The sequence below is a fragment of the Carcharodon carcharias genome, chromosome 16 (assembly GCF_017639515.1).
Source record: "Carcharodon carcharias isolate sCarCar2 chromosome 16, sCarCar2.pri, whole genome shotgun sequence".
Lineage (NCBI taxonomy): Eukaryota > Metazoa > Chordata > Chondrichthyes > Lamniformes > Lamnidae > Carcharodon > Carcharodon carcharias.
The window spans coordinates 67,625,867-67,645,034 of record NC_054482.1 but is presented as its reverse complement, the minus strand read 5'-3'; the positions used below and the strand labels follow the sequence as shown (position 1 = coordinate 67,645,034).

The 19,168-nt window shown below is 39.6% G+C and overlaps 1 protein-coding gene across 3 annotated transcripts in view; it reads left to right on the top strand.

Annotated features, from left to right (window-relative positions):
• The window catches only part of tm2d1 (TM2 domain containing 1), a 128,060-nt gene that overhangs the window by 65,300 nt on the left and 43,592 nt on the right, over positions 1 to 19,168 (top strand). For all 3 annotated transcript variants that reach the window (XM_041208062.1, XM_041208060.1, XM_041208061.1), the window contains exon 5: positions 15,926 to 15,999. In XM_041208062.1, the coding sequence (XP_041063996.1) occupies positions 15,926 to 15,999 (74 nt within the window). The remainder of the gene's footprint in view (positions 1 to 15,925; positions 16,000 to 19,168) is intronic.

The window sequence follows — 19,168 nt, the reverse complement described above, 5'->3', positions numbered from 1 at the left end:
TTGCTGGTGACCCATGGCACAATTTCAAAGGCCAAATAGTTAGATTTGTACAAAAGATTCTGAGACATATTCCTGTTTTCAGCACGCTGTCAAAAGTTTTAGCTATTTTCAGACCTAAAGATTAAAATTTTAGCATTAGGTGGAAAATAGCAATGCTGTTTTATAGGAACTAGATTGAAATCAAACTCATTTCACATTTACCCTTCTACCCAGTAGCAGAAAAGGTTTTCCTTCCAAATTAGGAAGCCTAGATTTGTACTCCAGTCCCAAAGGTGAAAGCATAGTTAGCACACAGGTTCAGTTCTCTGTTGGCATCTATGGATGGTGCCATCAGTCTTTATGCCATAACTGGCATGGTAGCTGTCAATTAAGAGAGATTCTGGAAAATGTGGGCCATGTTTTAGGTGCATCTCTCAATGAAGGTAGCCATAGATGACGAAATTCAAAATCACCTCCAATGTGCCAGTTCAGTTTTCAGCCGACTGAGGAAAAGGTTATTTGAGGACCATGATCTCAAAGCCAAGACCAAGGTCATGGTTTACTGGACAGCAATGATCCCTGCATTTCTAAATGCTTCAGAGACTTCGACAAACTACTGCAGGTACCCCAAAGCACTGGAGTAGTTGGTGCCTTTGCAAGTCCACCAGAAAGGTGGTCCAATAGCAGCATTCCTTGCCCAAGCCAACATGCCCAGCATCGAGGCATTAATCATACAAAACCAGTTCCATTTGGCAGGACATGTTGTTTGTATGCCTGACCCCAACTACTCCGCTCAGAAAAAAGCAAAATACTGCAGATGCTGGAAATCTGAAATAAAAACAGAAAATGCTGGAAAAACTCACAGGTCTAGCAACATCTGTGGAGAGAGAAACGGGATTAACCTTTCGAGTCTGTATGACTCTTCTTCAGAGCTAACTCTACTCAGAACTTGGTTGCAGCAGGAGCCTCCTAGGAGGAGGGTGAAAATGCTTTAGGGGTGTTCCCAAAGCATCCCTGAAGAGGTCAAACATCCCTGTCAACTCATGGGAGTCCCTGACTTGTGACCAACCAAAACAGCAAAGGTTAATTCGGGAATGCACCAAACGCATTAAGAGATTTTGAGGTGTCAGAGAGGCAGAAGCCTCCTAACAGCTCATCTACCCGAACCTTCAAGCACCACCTGCTGTACATATGGCAGAGCCTGCAGATTGCACATTTGAATCATAAGCCATTTCAGAACCCATTGAACTGGAGTGGAAGCAAGTCATCCTTGATCCCAAGGGACTGCTTAAGAACCGAAGGTAGTATCATTCTGGTGTAAGCGTGAAGATATTGCAATTTTTTAAAAAACTGTATTCCTTTTAAAGTGGGCCCTGATGAACTGTAAGATGGCTGCCAAAGGGTCATCTGATTTTTGCAACTGAAACAGCCTAGCAAGCTTCCTGGAAAGTTTCAAATTGATTATAATGAGTAGGGGTCTCCCTTGAATGCCTAAACAGCACTCTTTTGTGGAATTTCACACCTACTATTATCAAAGCTTACTCCAAAACACAGGGAGAATAAAACTCACAGATTCTCTGATTCCACGTCTGCCATGTGACAAAGGAGGGCTATGGAGAGTGAGTACCCGCATTGAAGTGCTAAAGATCACAATCTACCTTCTATTGTACATGAATGGCTTTTGACCATGTGAAATTCCTTGTTCATTATGAAAGACCACCATTTGCCTTCCATTGCGTATCAATGGCGATTTGTCATATGATCAAAACTTCTTTCTGATTTTGAAATTCTTTTTTCCAAAAACTGAGACTGGGCAATCTGCAGAACACCAGCAACAACAATACAGCAGCACAAAAAGGCTGCAGCATCTTACCTTTTCAAGACCTGTGAGGCTTAAAGTTTTTTAAACATCTCCTCTAAACTGTTTCAAACAGCTCCAAGTTGGTCTGTAAGAACTTGGATGTCAGGTTACACCAGCCATCAAGGCCTGTATACGCGACTTGCTGAATAGTCTTTACTTCGCAGGAACCCTGCAGCTAATCCAGGTTTGACCACAGCCATCTGAACATACCTGAACTTCAATTCTAGAGTGGGAAAAGCTCCCTTCTTCACTGGATCCTCCAAGAAACATGAACTGCTAGCTATACTGTTTGGTTTTAATATTTGTAGATGTTTGTAGAAGTGCCCTACTTCTTTAATTTTATCTTTCTTGGGTGTCTGTGTGTGATTGACATATCAATAGACCTTTCTGGTGTGTGTGTGTGAATAAGTAATGTTCTTTGTGTAAATCCATGAAAGTCTACTGCTGGTGACTTTTAAATTGACTGCACACTAACAGAGAATTTGGGAACAAAATGATCAAATTATCAAAATTAAACTACGTTGATTACAGACAGAAAGGAAAAGTAATTGGATGTTTCACGCTATCTCTCTCCTCTGTCCGTAACAATAGCTAAGAGAATGATGCAGCAGTTCCACTGTTGTCAAGGCGGTCTTGGAAAAGGAAATGATTTTTTTTCCACACCAAAGGGAAATTTGGCCTTCTAGCTAAGAAGACTATTTAGAATGCCAGTGTAAAGTGCACCAAGAAGCTACCTGCAGCCTTTATTTTCATTTCACGACAATGATGTTGCACAATCATGTCACTGAAATTTGGATTTAGCAAAAAATATTTCTTATAATTCAGGATTAATACAATTTTATTATTTAAACCAGTTTTTTTTCAGTGTATAAAACTTCAAATTTATAATCGTTTACATATACAGGTCCTGCAATAGATTTTACTCTTTCCCATTCGTTGCCTAATAGAAAGAACACTTAGTAACATAAAGCTTTTCAATTTGGCATTCTGTGAATGGCCAAGAAACCCATTGTTGCCTTAAGAACAGCAGCCCCAACTATCTCATTCTCTCGCTGATGCTCTCAACTACTTTGTTCTCTTGGGGGGAAAAACCAATGGTCATTTCACCCAGCACTGCTCCCTTAGACTCTGCCCACTGATTAAAGATCACTACCGTTCTCAGTTTTCTCTCCAGAATGTCGATTCGCATGTGAAAAAGGCCCATAATTGTATTGGCACCCAAACTTTGACTGAAGCTTAGCTTACAATTGCTGGTGCTTTGACTGTTGCCAAAGCCTCCCCATTTGGCTATCTTTTCCATCACCTGCGCTGTCCAAACCGCCTCGATGGTTGCATGGCCCTCATAACCAAGTCGCACCTTGTTTTCCTGATACTCATCTGGTTTCTTAACCTGTGAATGGCTCCAGTTGTGTCATTCTCACCTCTTGTTCAAGATGATGCTTGTTAATGGCCTGATCCTAACCCGATCCTGAGTTTCCTTCCAGGACGTCGTCATTCCTTTCCATCTTTCCTTTCCACCTTCTACCACTATACTGAAAGACTTCTCATTCTATCTTAGCTCCTTTTCCCTTTCACCTCTGAATTCATTACTCTCCTGTCCTCCCTAAATCCCTCCATTGATATAAACATTTTGTCATATTCATGATCACCCCTTGACCCCGCATGACCTCTCTACTCCAAGGGTCTCAATTACAGGCAAGATCTTCTCCAACTACTTTTTTGTATAACTTATCCACGTCTTGCTTCCAATCCACCACGAGAGAAAAAAGCTTGTTAATTCTCTTACCAGCTTAGACCTTGGCTCTCCATTTGCTATGACTTGCTAGAGCCTCTGTCCACACTTCCACATGTGATGCCATTGTTGCAGCAAAAGTTTACTATTGTCACTGCTGGGCAACGTTCCGAAGAAGAGTCATATTGGTTTCGAAATGTTAACTCTGCTTCTCTCTCCACAGGTGCTGCCAGACCTCCTGAGTTTTGTCAGCAATTTCTGTTTTAATTTTAGATCTCCAGCATATGCAGTATTTTACTTTTATTTAGCCCCCAAATACGAAATTTAATTTTTATGTTTGAATCTGTTCTCGATGTCCACCATCCCTATACTTAACCTGTTCCAGCTCCACAGCCTTTCTCCACCCCACATAACAGAGCCCTTTAGGCTTGTGAGCCTTTTATTCCTCTAACTCCAATTTCTTATACAAAGGGAATGTCTTCATTCACTTAGGCTGCAAGTTGTAGAATTCCCTCCCTAAACTCCCCAACCTTCTGCTTGGAAGCCCTCCCTTCAAGCCCACCTTCATACTCCTGCTTTGGTTCAACATTCATTTTTCCCTTTACGCTTGTATGAAGCACTTTGAGACGTTTTTTCTGCAAAAAATGCTATTGTAAATTTAAGTTATTATTACCATTATTTTGCTGATTGCATATGATTTGTACTTTATTTATTTCATATCTTCAGAACTACAAACGATGTGTAAACATTTATCCTAAGTGTACATTAATTTTAGAAAATTGTTTATTGGCAATTGTAGAATTTAATGAAATTTGGATTGAAAAAAATCACATTGCACAAGAAATTAGTAAATACCAGGCAATTGCTATAACCAATTGCAAAGTTATTCAAGTTAGCTTTTATGGAGACAATTAAAAAGCTTCTGCCACTTTAAGGAATAATGTGTAAGTGCGTAGTTCAAAGCATTCTTGTGGTTTGGCATAATCTTCAACCCTGGAGGGAGGAACAATAGTTTCAAGTTTATCTGTTACCCTCTGTCAGTGATGTCTTGATGTGCCAGTTTTATGGATACTTAAAAAATTATTGATGCTCAAGGATATTTTTGTATGATTATTCATTGTAAAAGTAGGTTTCACCCACACATGCCCAAAGAAAACAAAAGATCATTCTGTAAAAACACAATGAATATCGTAAGAAAATGAGAGAAACAAGCGGTATGACTTGAAGGGAAAAAAAGTATATCTTCATTGTTACCAAATAAATTAGGTCAGAGTCTTTGTACTCCTCCATTACATAGCTGCATGATTTAGTGTTCACTGTGGAATTTCTCTCGATCCTTTTTTGTTTCATTGGTTCCCATCCCTAAACAGTTTTTCCCATTGTAATAAAAACAAAAAAACTGCGGATGCTGGAAATCCAAAACAAAAACAAAACCAGAATTACCTGGAAAAACTCAGCAGGTCTGGCAGCATCGGCGGAGAAGAAAAGAGTTGGCGTTTCGAGTCCTCATGACCCTTCGACAGAACTTGAGTTCGAGTCCAAGAAAGAGTTGAAATATAAGCTGGTTTAAGGTGTGTGTGTGGGGGGCGGAGAGAGAGAGAGAGTGGGAGGTGGAGTGGGGGTGTGGTTGTAGGGACAAACAAGCAGTGATAGAAGCAGATCATCAAAAGATGTCAACAACAATAATACAAAAGAACACAGGTGTTAAAGTTAAAGTTGGTGATATTATCTAAACGAATGTGCTAATTAAGAATGGATGGTAGGGCACTCAAGGTATAGCTCTAGTGGGGGTGGGGAGAGCATAAAAGATGTAAAAAAAAAAATAAATAAAATAAATAAATAAATAATTTTTTTTTCTCTCTTTTTATAATGGAAATAGGTGGGAAAAGGAAAATCTATATAATTTATTGGAAAAAAAAGAGAAAAGGAAGGGGGAAACAGAAAGGGGGTGGGGATGGGGGAGGGAGCTCACGACCTAAAGTTGTTGAATTCAATATTCATTCCGGATGGCTGTAAAGTGCCTAGTCGGAAGATGAGGTGTTGTTCCTCCAGTTTGCGTTGGGCTTCACTGGAACAATGCAGCAAGCCAAGGACAGACATGTGGGCAAGAGAGCAGGGTGGAGTGTTAAAATGGCAAGCGACAGGCAGGTTTGGGTCATTCTTGCGGACAGACCGCAGGTGTTCTGCAAAACGGTCGCCCAGTTTACATTTGGTCTCTCCAATGTAGAGGAGACCACATTGGGAGCAACGAATGCAGTAGACTAAGTTGGGGGAAATGCAAGTGAAATGCTGCTTCACTTGAAAGGAGTGTTTGGGTCCTTGGACGGTGAGGAGAGAGGAAGTGAAGGGGCAGGTATTGCATCTTTTGCGTCGGCATGGGGTGGTGCCATAGGAGGGGGTTAAGGAGTAGGGGGTGATGGAGGAGTGGACCAGGGTGTCCCAGAGGGAGCGATCCCTACGGAATGCCGATAGGGGGGGTGAAGGGAAGATGTGTTTGGTGGTGGCATCATGCTGGAGTTGGCGGAAATGGCGGAGGATGATCCTTTGAATGCGGAGGCTGGTGGGGTGATAAGTGAGGACAAGGGGGACCCTATCATGTTCCTCTGACATGTCCTCCTTCTTCCTTAGCCGAGGTTTTCCACCCACGGTCATTGACAGGGCCCTCAACCGTGTCCAGCCCATCTCCCGCGCATCCGCCCTCACGCCTTCTCCTCCCTCCCAGAAACATGATAGGGTCCCCCTTGTCCTCAGTTATCACCCCACCAGCCTCCAGGATCATCCTCCGCCATTTCCGCCAACTCGAGCATGATGCCACCACCAAACACATCTTCCCTTCACCCCCCCTATCGGCTTTCCGTAGGGATCGCTCCCTCAGGGACACCCTGGTCCACTCCTCCATCACCCCCTACTCCTCAACCCCCTCCTATGGCACCGCCCCATGCCCACGCAAAAGATGCAATACATGCCCCTTCACTTCCTCTCTCCTCACCGTCCAAGGACCCAAACACTCCTTTCAAGTGAAGCAGCATTTCACTTGCATTTCCCCCAACTTAGTCTACTGCATTTGTTGCTTCCAATGTGGTCTCCTCTACATTGGAGAGACCAAACGTAAACTGGGCAACCGCTTTGCAGAACACCTGCGGTCTGTCCGCAAGAATGACCCAAACCTTCCTGTCGCTTGCCATTTTAACACTCCACCCTGCTCTCTTGCCCACATGTCTGTCCTTGGCTTGCTGCATTGTTCCAGTGAAGCCCAACGCAAACTGGAGGAACAACACCTCATCTTCCGACTAGGCACTTTACAGCCATCCGGACTGAATATTGAATTCAACAACTTTAGGTCGTGAGCTCCCTCCCCTATCCCCACCCCCTTTCTGTTTCCCCCTTCCTTTTCTCTTTTTTTTCCAATAAATTATATAGATTTTCCTTTTCCCACCTATTTCCATTATAAAAAGAGAGGGGGGAAAAATTATTTATTTATTTATTTATTTTTTTACATCTTTTATGCTCTCCTCACCCCCACTAGAGCTATACCTTGAGTGCCCTACCATCCATTCTTAATTAGCACATTCGTTTAGATAATATCACCAACTTTAACTTTAACACCTATGTGTTCTTTTGTATTATTGTTGTTGACATCTTTTGATGATCTGCTTCTATCACTGCTTGTTTGTCCCTACAACCACACTCCCACTCCACCTCCCACTCTCTCTCTCTCTCCACCCCCCCACACACACACCTTAAACCAGCTTATATTTCAACTCTTTCTTGGACTCAAACTCAAGTTCTGTCGAAGGGTCATGAGGACTCGAAACGTCAACTCTTTTCTTCTCCGCCGATGCTGCCAGACCTGCTGAGTTTTTCCAGGTAATTCTGTTTCCCCATTGTAATCTATTGAAACCAATTTTCTAATCTCCATTGATGTACAACTCATTAACTTCCAGTAATTTCATACGTGTAGCTTAAATGGGACACACATAGGAATTATGTTTGCTGTATATTGCAATGTCAGTGCAACAAGCATCAACCTCAAAATAAGCTTGCTGAATTTGGTAAGGCTTTGATGCTGGGTTTATGGGCAACAGAATTACATCCACAGGTCTGCTGCCAGGACATGAAGCAGGATCATGGAACATAAGTGCTGAATTTCTGAATTAAAGCAGTGCCAATATAAAAATAGCATGTTATTGGGTAAGTGTAAAATGCATGTAGATTCATGAACTGCAAATCAGTGAGCATTAAAACATTGGCATTCTGACACTACTCCCAATCAGAACTCCATTACAGATTCCCATGCTAATCATTAACCAGCATCATTTTAGGACATTGATCAAGATGTATTTGGTAGAGCTTACAAACTAGCCAATAAAGAGAGTTGGAGGTGGGGTGAGTGAGTAAATTATCCTTGAAAGTTTCATTTAGTTATTGCTCAATCCTTTTCCAGCTGCTGATTTTCAGTTGAGTCACATTTCCCATCCCCAAACAACTTTCCCCATTGTATTCTATTGAAACCAATTTTCTAATCTCCATTGATATACAATTCATTAACTTCCAGTAATTTCACATGTGTAGCTTAAATGTAACACATATAGGGATTAAGTTTGCTACTGCCATGTCAGTGCAAGAATCATCAACCCCAAAATGAACATTTCTGTGCCACGTTGTATCTTTTTAACATAAGAATATTAGACAAAATTCATCTGTAACAAGTCCAAGCTTCAAAAACTTGCTGCCATAATAGATTAAGACAGCAAACTTATTTTTTTCCCTTGGTTCAGGCTAACTCCAGCGTTACTACCCATAAAATGTGGTGTTTTAGAGTTGTTGGTTATTTTATAATCAGCATAATTACAACATTAAAACCTTAACTTGAAGCTGCTGATAGTAACTGTTTTTAGTGAATGTTTGATTTACATGTATGGTGCTGTATTACTGTAAACTTCTGGGACTTGAGCCTTCACAGTATTAAAATTAAATTATTTCATGTGCGTGCATGGCGAAGCCATGATGCACATTCTAATTTCACTGTTTACCAAAATGTTATGTTTTCTTTCATTCATTCATTTGTGCTCTTCCTGAAGGCAGGTCCTTGACTTACTGTCTGCTGATGCTTCGTCCTGAGCCTTGGCAGTTTTTTTTTGTCAGTCGTGGTTTGCATTGCCTCCTACTCCAGGGGCAGGGTGAGGAGCCAGGTTTCAAGTCTATCTCAGAGGGAACGGGAATCGGATGCTGTTGGCATTATTTTGAACCAAAAGCTAGTCATCTAGCCAACTGAGCTAACTGGCCCCTTCCTTGTGCTTTATCAATATCATTATTTTATGCTCTTCAAAAAGTGAAGGCTCTGAGCATATTCTTAAAACACAAGTAGATGTTTACTGTCAGATGTGTCGCTTTAAACAAGTAGAAGCCCAGGTTAGAACAGTATCAATGTAGAGTAATTGATAATGATTAATTGTCATTATTAGTCAACAGCTCCATTAACTGTCAAATTTGTAGAGGCGATCTAGATGGAACTTATTATTTTTATGTGTAGCAATTCTATGTTCCTAAGGGTTAATGTTTCACTAAATATTCATACATCCTTTGTGAATGTATTTGACTGAAACATTTTTTGTTTTAATACTTACTTCTCTGCTCTGACCAATAGCCTACTCCCTGGAACTTGAACACGTCTGCTCCCTTCACAGATGCTGGTTGTTTCCAGCCATTTTTTTGTTTGTTTTTGCTTCCAGCATCTGTAGTTTTTTGCTTACTATTTTTATATTTATTTTACTTTATCTTCCATATCAAAGCTGTTTAATGCTGTTGTGGGTATATAGTAATATGCATAAGAGCAGAAAGTACAAGATCTAATGGGATGGAGAGGCTTCATAACCTTCTGGCTACAGAATGAATCTGGGCAATGTCAATCCAGCTCCTAATTTCACAGCACAAAGCTTTTCATGATTTGGCACAAATTTGGTAATCTCATGTGGTAAGGTGGTGTGGGTAATGGGTAGGTGTCAGTTAGGTGATCTTTTGATGTTGAACTGAGTGCCTTGATGGAGAATAGTAGAGAGAGTTTTATCCTTGACCTAACTGTATTGTACCAAACCTGGGAGCACTTTGTTACTGATAATGGGTAACTGGATACTCAAAATGAAAGTTGTTCGATTCTCCATCGTGAACATTCATTTTAGAGCATCATAAGGAAGGTAGAAGAGTAAATATAAAGCAATTATTAATGAGGCTAATAAAGTATCCCAGGATATTTGTTTACAAATTGAAAAAAGTTACTTGGACCTCTGTGCTTACAAAGTCAAACAGCCTACTTAATTTCCATAAGCTTTGCATCTCAGTATTTTAAAAATCTGGCTAACATCCCCCTCAACCTTGTTTGATTGAAAATAAATTTAGCTGTGTGAATTTTTCTTCACTAGGAAGGTTCATGTTTATAGAATCATCCTGGCTACTCTTCTCTGAGCTTCGGGTCCGAACAATCCTGTGTATTCCCCCTATGCATGGTCTGTACCCAGCGAACTGACTCCTTAAGTTTGGGGACATGACATAAATAGACATATTTGAGAGTTGGACTCCGATGTTACAGATTACAATTCCAGGGGCCCACCATGCGACAAGGACTTCAATACATAGGATTGCATGGGATTACATAGGATATACAGCACAGGAACAGACAATCAGCCTAACCAGTCCACACTGGTGTTTCTACTCCAATGCAGCCTTCCCACATCCTTGGTACTGTAGTGGATTCTCACCCTCTTTGGGTAAAGAAGTAGGTAATTAATTCTTTGTGGATTCTTGGTGACTGTCTTATATTGATGGCCTCTGGTTATGCTTTTCACCATAAGACGAAACATTCTCTCTGTATTCAGTCTGTCAGAACCTTTCTTACCACTTATTTTAAGCTGACTAGTCTATAATTCCCTGGACATGTTCTGTCCTTCTTAAGTGTAGTTATTAAACATAATTATTAAATATAATTGTAATGTCTCGGCCAACTCTTCCCACTATCTCTTCCCTAGATTCTTTTAAAATGCGTGGACGCCATTCATCTGGATCAGGGGTTTTATCCTCTTTGAGTTTGTTCAGTTTGTTCAATACATCCCCTTTTTTTATTGTAAATGCACTTATTTTTGTTGTTCATTTCATCATGCAATGTCTTGTCGACCTGTTCTATCTCCCTTGTAAATGCCAAGTGAAATAACTATTTATTATTTCTGCCATCTCTTTCTTGTTACCTGTGGTATTATCCTGTCTATCCTTTAATGGTCCTATTCCCTTCACAAGCCTTTTTTATTGATGTGACTGTAAAATATATTTGTGGAAAGAATATGTTTTTATTTGTGAGGGCTGAAGATGGTAGCTTTGGTTTTGTTCATATTAAGAAGTAGGAAATTTTGGTACATTTTGCTGTTAATGTCAAATTTGTAGTTGAAGATAGCAACTAGTAGCAAAGACCATTAGCTTATTAGCTTGATAGGAGGAAGTGGCAAGGTCAAATTAGATATTCTCAGTTTATGTGTAAAGCATATGTGCTTCTAGATAACATCAAGAATTAGCATTTAAATGATGCAGGAGGAGGACCACTGATACAACCATGGATCTCTTCATCATTCTCATGTTACCCCATTGAACCAAACTACATACAGTTAGGAGTTTGCTGCTGATGAACAAACTCAATTGTACTTCAGCAGAATTGCAGCCTAAGGAATGTAGAAACAAGAGGGACAGTTGATTTTGGTTGGAAAGGAAAATAAACAGCTGGTGGAAGGGAAATAAAGGCATTTGAGAGGAGAAAGGAGAGAAATTTCTGGTGGACAGAGTGGAGAGATTAGAGAGTCTGTTGAAGGGAATAGAAGGAAAAGGATAAACATCTTAAGTGGGCAGAAGGGAAAAGAAGAGTAGCTTATTGGAGAAATATACTTTTAAGATGAAAGCGGTTTGAACAGAGGTCAGGAAGGGATCCTCCTGTGACAATAGAGAAGGACAACCTGTTCAAGGGATTGGTTAAGCAAAAAGAGAGTTTGATCCTTTCAAGAGGGTACATGGTGGGTAAAAAAAAAATGGCTTTCCTGGGAAAAGGAGACAATTTTAATTGAGTCTGAAATAAAAACAAAATGCTGGAAAAGCTCAGTAGCTGGCAGCGTCTGTGGAGAGAGAAACAGTTAACATTTCGATTCCGATATCACTCTTCTTCGGGGCTGTTCTAAAGTTGTCATATTAGACTCAAAACATAACTCTTTCTCTCTCCACACATGCTGCCAGATCTGCTGAGTTTTTATTTCAGGTCTCCAGCATCCACAGTATTTTGCTTTTATTTTATTTGAGCCTTATTGGGACCGTGTTATAAAAACTTAGTATTCTCTGACTTGGTTTGAGCAACACCACATTACATTCACCAATTCTTTTATGATTCAGTTCCCTTCATCTCATTAGGAAAAAGGCATCATTACCATTTAGTGAGAAAAAGAACATTGGTCTAGGCTGTTGTCTTTAGAATCACTATCAATACTGTTTGTGACCTCTGAAGAGGAAGGATATGTAAAGTGGGATGCAACCAGTTTGTCAGTCTTTCTACCTTGAAATTCATTTTCTGAACTACTAAAGGTACTCTATCTGCCTCACCCAAATCTGAGAAAGCGTTCCTTTCGGACTGTTAGATTAATATACTTTAATTTTCTGGGGTTTGAGGGTGCTAGTATTAGATTGTATTTTAAGCACGATATTGTCTGTTTGGTCTTTGCCAGCGTATACTTTCTCAATATTCATTGTTACAGTCTATAAGATTCTACAATTTTCAGTGTCAGAATTAAATGTATGTTATAGATAATGTCCTTGTAGTTTTGTAATTTGCAGAGGGAAAGTTGAATGGTTTGTGACTTGTCACCAATCAATTAATTAATAAATCTACAATAAACAGCTATTAATAATCATTAATAATCATGAAGCTACCAGATTTTCATAAAGATCCCATCTTTCACTAATGTCCTTCAGGGGAGGAAATGTGTTATGCTTATCCGGTCTGGCCTACATGTGACTCCAGATTCATAGCAATGTGGTTGTTCTTAACTGCCCTCTAAAATGGTGTAGCAAGCCACTTTGTTGTATCAAACCCTACAGAAAAAAACTGTCTCTACGTGTGTGGACTGCAGTGGTTCAAGTAAATTGCTCAACACTACCTTTACAAGGGCACTTAGGGATGGGTAATAAAAGTTGGCCTTGTCAGTGATGCTCACGCCCCAAGAACAAATTTTAAAGTTTATTGTGGCTATTTTTGTCAACGAGTAAAATTAATTTGTGATTGTACTCGGGTGGTAGTCAATGGGTTAAAGTCCAGCATTTTGTTTGTTAGTCATCTCCTCAGGTTGTCCCTGGCCTTGACTCTACCCTCTGGCATAGCTCCTAGTGTTGGCTGTACAACTTAAACTGCAAACTTGGTTCTGTTTTAAAATCCAGAGAACAAGGAAGCTGTACTGACTGGTTTCTTGCCTCTTGAAGTGCACCCACCCTAGCAACACATTTATTTCATTTCTTGAACTATCAAGAGCAAATTACTGCAGATGCTGAAAATCTGAAATAAAAATAGAAAATCCTGGAAATTAATTGGAAGTACATTTGGCAGCATCTGTGGAGAGAGAAACCAAGTTAACATTTCAGGTCAATGACCTTCCATCCGAACTGAGGGTACTTGGAGATATAACAGCTTTTAAGCAAGACAAGGAAAGGGGAAGAGAGGAAAGAACAAAAGGGGAGATTTATCATAGAATGTAATGCAGCGGTGATTAAATGACAAAAGGTATGATGGTGCAAAGCAAAAGGAGGTGGTAATGGAACAAGTAAAGAAATAAAAATTATGTCCAGAGGAGATGTAAATGGGATAGACAGCATCACCAACAGCTACTGCCCAGAAATTCGGCACAAAGATAAAAGCAAAATACTGCAGGTGCTGGAAATCTGAAAGAAAAACAGAAAATGCTGGAAAAACTCAGCAGGCCTGACAGCATCTGTGGAGACAGAAACAGAGTTGACGTTTCAAGTCCATGTGAAACGTCAACTCTGCTTTTCTCTCCAGAGATGCCATCAGACCTGTTGAATTTTTCCAGCATTTTCTGTTTTTCTTCCAGAAATTAGGATCTGATATTGTTGAACTCAGGCATTGAGTCTGGAAGATTGTGAAGTGTCTTGTTGATAGATAAGGTGCTGTTACTCAAACTTACATTAAACTTCATTGTTACAGTGAAGGTGGCTGAGGAAAGAGAGGTCAGAGTAGGAGTAGGCTGGCAAAATAAAATGGCAGATGTGAGGAAGCTCAGGGTCATACTTGCAGATTGAATCACAAAATTGTAGATTGCACCTCTGTTCAACAGGAAATGACCATCTTGTTTGTTTGACTGATCAACTTAGCCTGTTGTTTCCTGCCTGACATTTCAAACGAACGTGAGATGAAATTAAAACCATCCAGATGGTTAATGTGATCTCAGTGCTAGTCTATTTACTTAGCTTCTGCTGCTCCACTATTTTGACCAATTTATGAGATGCCTTCTACATTATACGAGACGTGCTAACCCTTCTGCTTGTTGTTGCTTTCCCATTGTCCTGACCAGTATTAGCATATCCAAAGAATATTAACATATTCTTATCAGACAATGACCCTATAATGCGATTACTTTGAACGATTCTCAATTCAGGATGGTTAATATGGCCAAGCAAGAGGTGTCCATTTTACTTCTGTGCCCAATATTCTTGTATCCTACATAAGCATCAACCACATTTTTTGTAGCTGGTTACATGTCGTCCATATCAGAATGTCATTCGTGACCATTTGGTTTCTAATGGCAATTTGGCAGCCTTTTTCTGCTGCCAGCTCATATATTACTACATCTTTTGAATTCAGTTTGAACCTTTGAATTGCTAGTCCAGTATCATAACCGCTATTCTACTGCACATGATGACAAATCTGAAAGCAAAATATTGCAGATGGTGGAAATCCTGATATAAATACAAAATGCTGGAAACACTTAGCAAGCCTGGCAACATTTGCAGAGATAGAAAGAGAGTTAATATTTTAGGTCAGTGACTGACCTAAAATGTTAACACTGTGTGTCTCTCGCTCTCTCTCTCTCCACAGATGCAGCCAGACCTGCTGAGTGTTTCCAGCATTTTCCATTTTTATTTATGACTTATCTGAGGATTGACAGTTGTGATTTATGTGTTTGAGATATTAACTAAAAGCCACACCACCATAAATGTTTTTATTTGATGTCCTGATTTACATTATTTACCTTTTTGATTACATTGCCACGGTGCCATATACAAAAACCAATATGGTCCAAATTCTCTGCTCTCCAGATTGTTGGAGACAAAACGTATGACTGAAGATATGTTTTGGGACCCTGCAGAAGTCCTGACACACAGACCTCCATGGAAATTGCCGGAAAGATTCAATTTCTGATGGGCAGTTCCCCTGCTTCCGGGACTCTCCGTAAAAACCTCCAGCTTTGAGTTAAAGTCGGAGATCTCGGACAGGTCTGATGTGCTTAATAGGGTAACAAAAACAGAAAATGCTGGAAAAACTCAATAGGTCTGACAGCATCCGTGGAGAGAGAAAAACAAAGTTAACGTTAATGTTAACCCTGCTGACCCCCCTACCCTCCAAACACCTAAATACCCCACTTGACTACTCTCCCAACTCAACCACCCTACCCCCTGAACCGACCCGATGAACCCCTGACCCAACCTGACCTATGACCCGACCTGACTAACCCGTGACTTGACTACCCACACATCCATCTGACCCAGCTATCGCCTCATCCAGCTGTCACCTCACTCACCCTACCTACCCTGCCTACCTAACCCACCTGCTACCTCACCCACCCTACTATCTCACTCACCTACCCCCATCCAGATCCACCTACCTATCTCACCCACCTACCCATTCACCCATCCACTTATCCATTAACTAACATTCAAATTGGACCTTTAAAGTTACCATAGTGCAGCTAGGTGTCTTGTCTTCCTCCTACTCAACTCTGCTGCGTCAGAGTCCCCCATTGAACACTGCACTGCATGTTTCTTGAAAGGCCGGGCTCATAAGGCTGCAGAAGAAATGTGGAGCAGCATCAGGTCAGGGGAATTTTCAAGTTGGCAATCCAACAATCATTGCCGCTGCTCAGAAGACCCGGGCCTATATGCACTTTTGTTCTTCTAAACTGAAAGTTCAGATAGTTGCATCACTGCTCTTAGAGATGTGGTGAAATAATTGCTAAAACGTTCAAATAATTGCCCAATATGTGTTATCTATCTACAGAACGATGCACAAGGATTTAATTAAATCTTTTGAATTTTCTATCCAGGTTTGTTGAAGTTCTGCACAGTTGGATTTTGTGGAATTGGCAGCCTTATTGACTTTGTTCTTATCTCTGCGCAGGTGAGTTTATAACCATCAGCTCAAGAGATCTGCCAACCTGCTTGCAATCTTTTATGTTGAATGATATGTGGATAATGTTTTTGTAGACTGGTAATGCCTTAGTTAAATACCATATAAACCATATGCAGGCTTGCACTGAGTTGTGTTATTTAAGCAAAATTAAATAGATAAATGGTTAAGCTGGAAGTTCCATGAAATTTCAGCATTAATTGAAATGCGACTCTGGTGAATGGTGCTGCTATCTATAATAAAATTGTCTATGCTAAAGTCATATTATGGTATACATGTATATGACATGCATCTTAGGCTCCATCTTGTATATGTGAGCTAAAAGCCAATTCAGGAATGGTTATGCTCATTTATGTTCATCTTTGCAGAAATGTAGCATTTAAAGCTAAGCAACAACACAAAAAATGGTGATCTATATTAGTTAAGTGCATGTGAAGAATTAAGATCAGATAAAATGGGGTAAGAGAGCAGGGAATAATTGGACCATGATGTGCAGAAATAATCCAATAGTCATTTTAATTTCCTTGTTTTTATGTAATATTTTGGATTTATAAATAACAAAATAGAAAAATATATAGTCATTTGGGAAGCCAAGAAGTAGAGTTTGTTGAAGCATAGGAATTTCTCAGCAGCACAAGCCAGGAAGCTGTGAGGTGCTCCTCGGTGTGGAAGGAGGGTGTAATTACAGCTAGAAAATATATGCATAAGTATGTTGAAAAATAGATGGGAATGTAAAAATTTTACACTAAAATTCAGCTGAAATGTAACAATTAAATAGCTATCAATAGATTTAATTCTATACTCTAGTAATAACTTAAGAGTGCAAGGATTCTGACTACTTTATTTTAGTATTAACTAAGGCAACAAAGGAAAAGATTCCAAATCAAACTAAATAAATAGTTGGTCTAGGTTAACTATCATTTCTTCCTCAGCATGAAAACTGAATATGAACAAACCTAAAAATAAACTTTAGAAATTGTATTCCATTCAGCACATCCTCACCTAAACTCCATTTATTTCTCTAAGACAATATATGGGAATGAGGGACAAGACAAGCCTTCGATTGCTAATAACTTGATGAAAGATCAATCGACATTTGGGAAAAAAGTGATGTAAAACTTATTTTTAAATATAATTGTCCTATTAAAGCAAGCCTGATATTGTTCTGAATTTTCAACATCAACTTAAAAAAAATGGCTTGACTTGTAAGCATTAATTTAGCTTTAGGCTTTGTGCACCTGGATGTTGCTTCTTTTCAAGTTCTCTCAGTACAGTTGTTGGCCTTTTTGTCTACCTTTATGCAAGTGTATTAAAATATGGATCAGATACAAGACTTCTATCAACACACATAAGAGTAACTTTTAACTTATGGTTCATTGCTTCAGTAAAGAGGTGTTCTTGAGCGATTAAAAGGAATGTGGTTTTATAATTTAATATCTCCACCCAGCTCCCTCCAGGTGTAATGAAGGTGTGCAGCAAACCATAAGTTCTGTTGGAACATGCCATGTATTCCTTGATTCGAATAGCATATCAGTGATGGTTCATTTGCGTACCGAATATGAATGCTTAAAATAAGGCGTGTATTGTGATTTTAAAAATGTGAAAGAACACAGCTTATTTAGCTGCTGATCAATGGAGCCTAACAGGAAAATTGCTTTAATGTGAAGCCGAGAATATTTGCTAAATTACAAAGAGAACATATAATTAAGTCAGAGTCATTTGTAAGTTGTAAAACTATCTTAAAATGTTAGTGGATGTTTGAATTGTCATACTGCTGTCCTCAGGCTCTGACATCAGTGGCTTACTACAAAAGTTGCAGCAGAAGTTGTCACCATTATGAGTAATGACAGCAAACTCAGTGTTCGCTGTCATTGCTCCTCTGAATCTGACTGCAACTTCAGGACTTAGTGCAAGTGCAAAAAATCTTGAGGTTGCAGCCTGACATTCACTGTTCTACTACAGGTTGTGCTATGGCGCTCCCCCAAACCAACCCCACCCCACACCCCAACCAAGTGCCAAATTTGGCAAAATCAATTGTTTGAAACATCCCCTTTTCCCCTCTAAAAACGTTATTAATTTTAAAAATCTTGTTCATTGAGCAAGGGAAATCTGGTTCACAACTACTACTGAACAACTGATGTGGTCCTGAAAAGAATAATTTTATATTTGTAGAATGTTGTTAAATGTCTCCATTATGGCTCCTGGCTAGGTTTTTAAACTAGATTTTTAAAATAATTTTAAAAATTAAAAGTTTGTTCATGATATTTCAGCTTCTACCTTAACGCATGTGCACATCCCAATCTTTATTTTGCGGTCTGTAAAATATATTTTAAATTATTTGATTATTAATGCTTTTCATTTCTTGGTTTGCTATCTGTGAGAATTCTTTGATGTGTTGGCTTCTTAGCTTGATGACATCACTGCAGTTCAATGCTAGGAAACCCAATAACCTATGCCAGAATAAATTGCATATCAAAAAGGTTAAAGGTCTCAACACAAAGATCACTAGATCTCTCAGCGCAGCTTTCACCGAGGTCAGCAAAAGGTAGCCTTCATTCACTGCTAATGAAAATCCAGTCAAAGAATCATGCCTGCTCACAGTTTGCTTGCATAAGTTCTCTTTTTACATGATTCATTTTGATTGGACAGTAACTAGTGTAAACACAAAGCTTTGCCAATTATCTTGTTGCCCAAATGAAGCATAGGTTGTTAATATAAGCTGTGGCTAAGCAGAATCTTCTTAAATTTATTGTTTCATGGGATATGAGTGTCACTGGCAATGCCAGTATTTGTTGCCCATCCCTAATTGCCTTTGAACTGAGTGGCTTGTCACACCATTTCATAGGGCAGTTAAGAGTCAATCACATTGCTGTGTCTGGAGTCACATGTAGGTCAGAGCAGGTAAGGACGGTAGGTTTCTTTTCCGAAAGGACATTAGTGAACTAAATGGGTTTTTACGACAATTGACAATGGTTTCATGGCCATTACTACTGAAACTAGCTTTTCAATTCCAGATTATTCCTTTAATTTAAATTCCACCTGCTGCCATGGTGGGATGTGAATCCTTGTCCCAAGAACATTAACCTGAGCTTCTGAATTACTAATCCAGAGACATTACCACTATGCCACCAAATTCCCCTTATCTAAATGCTTTTACACC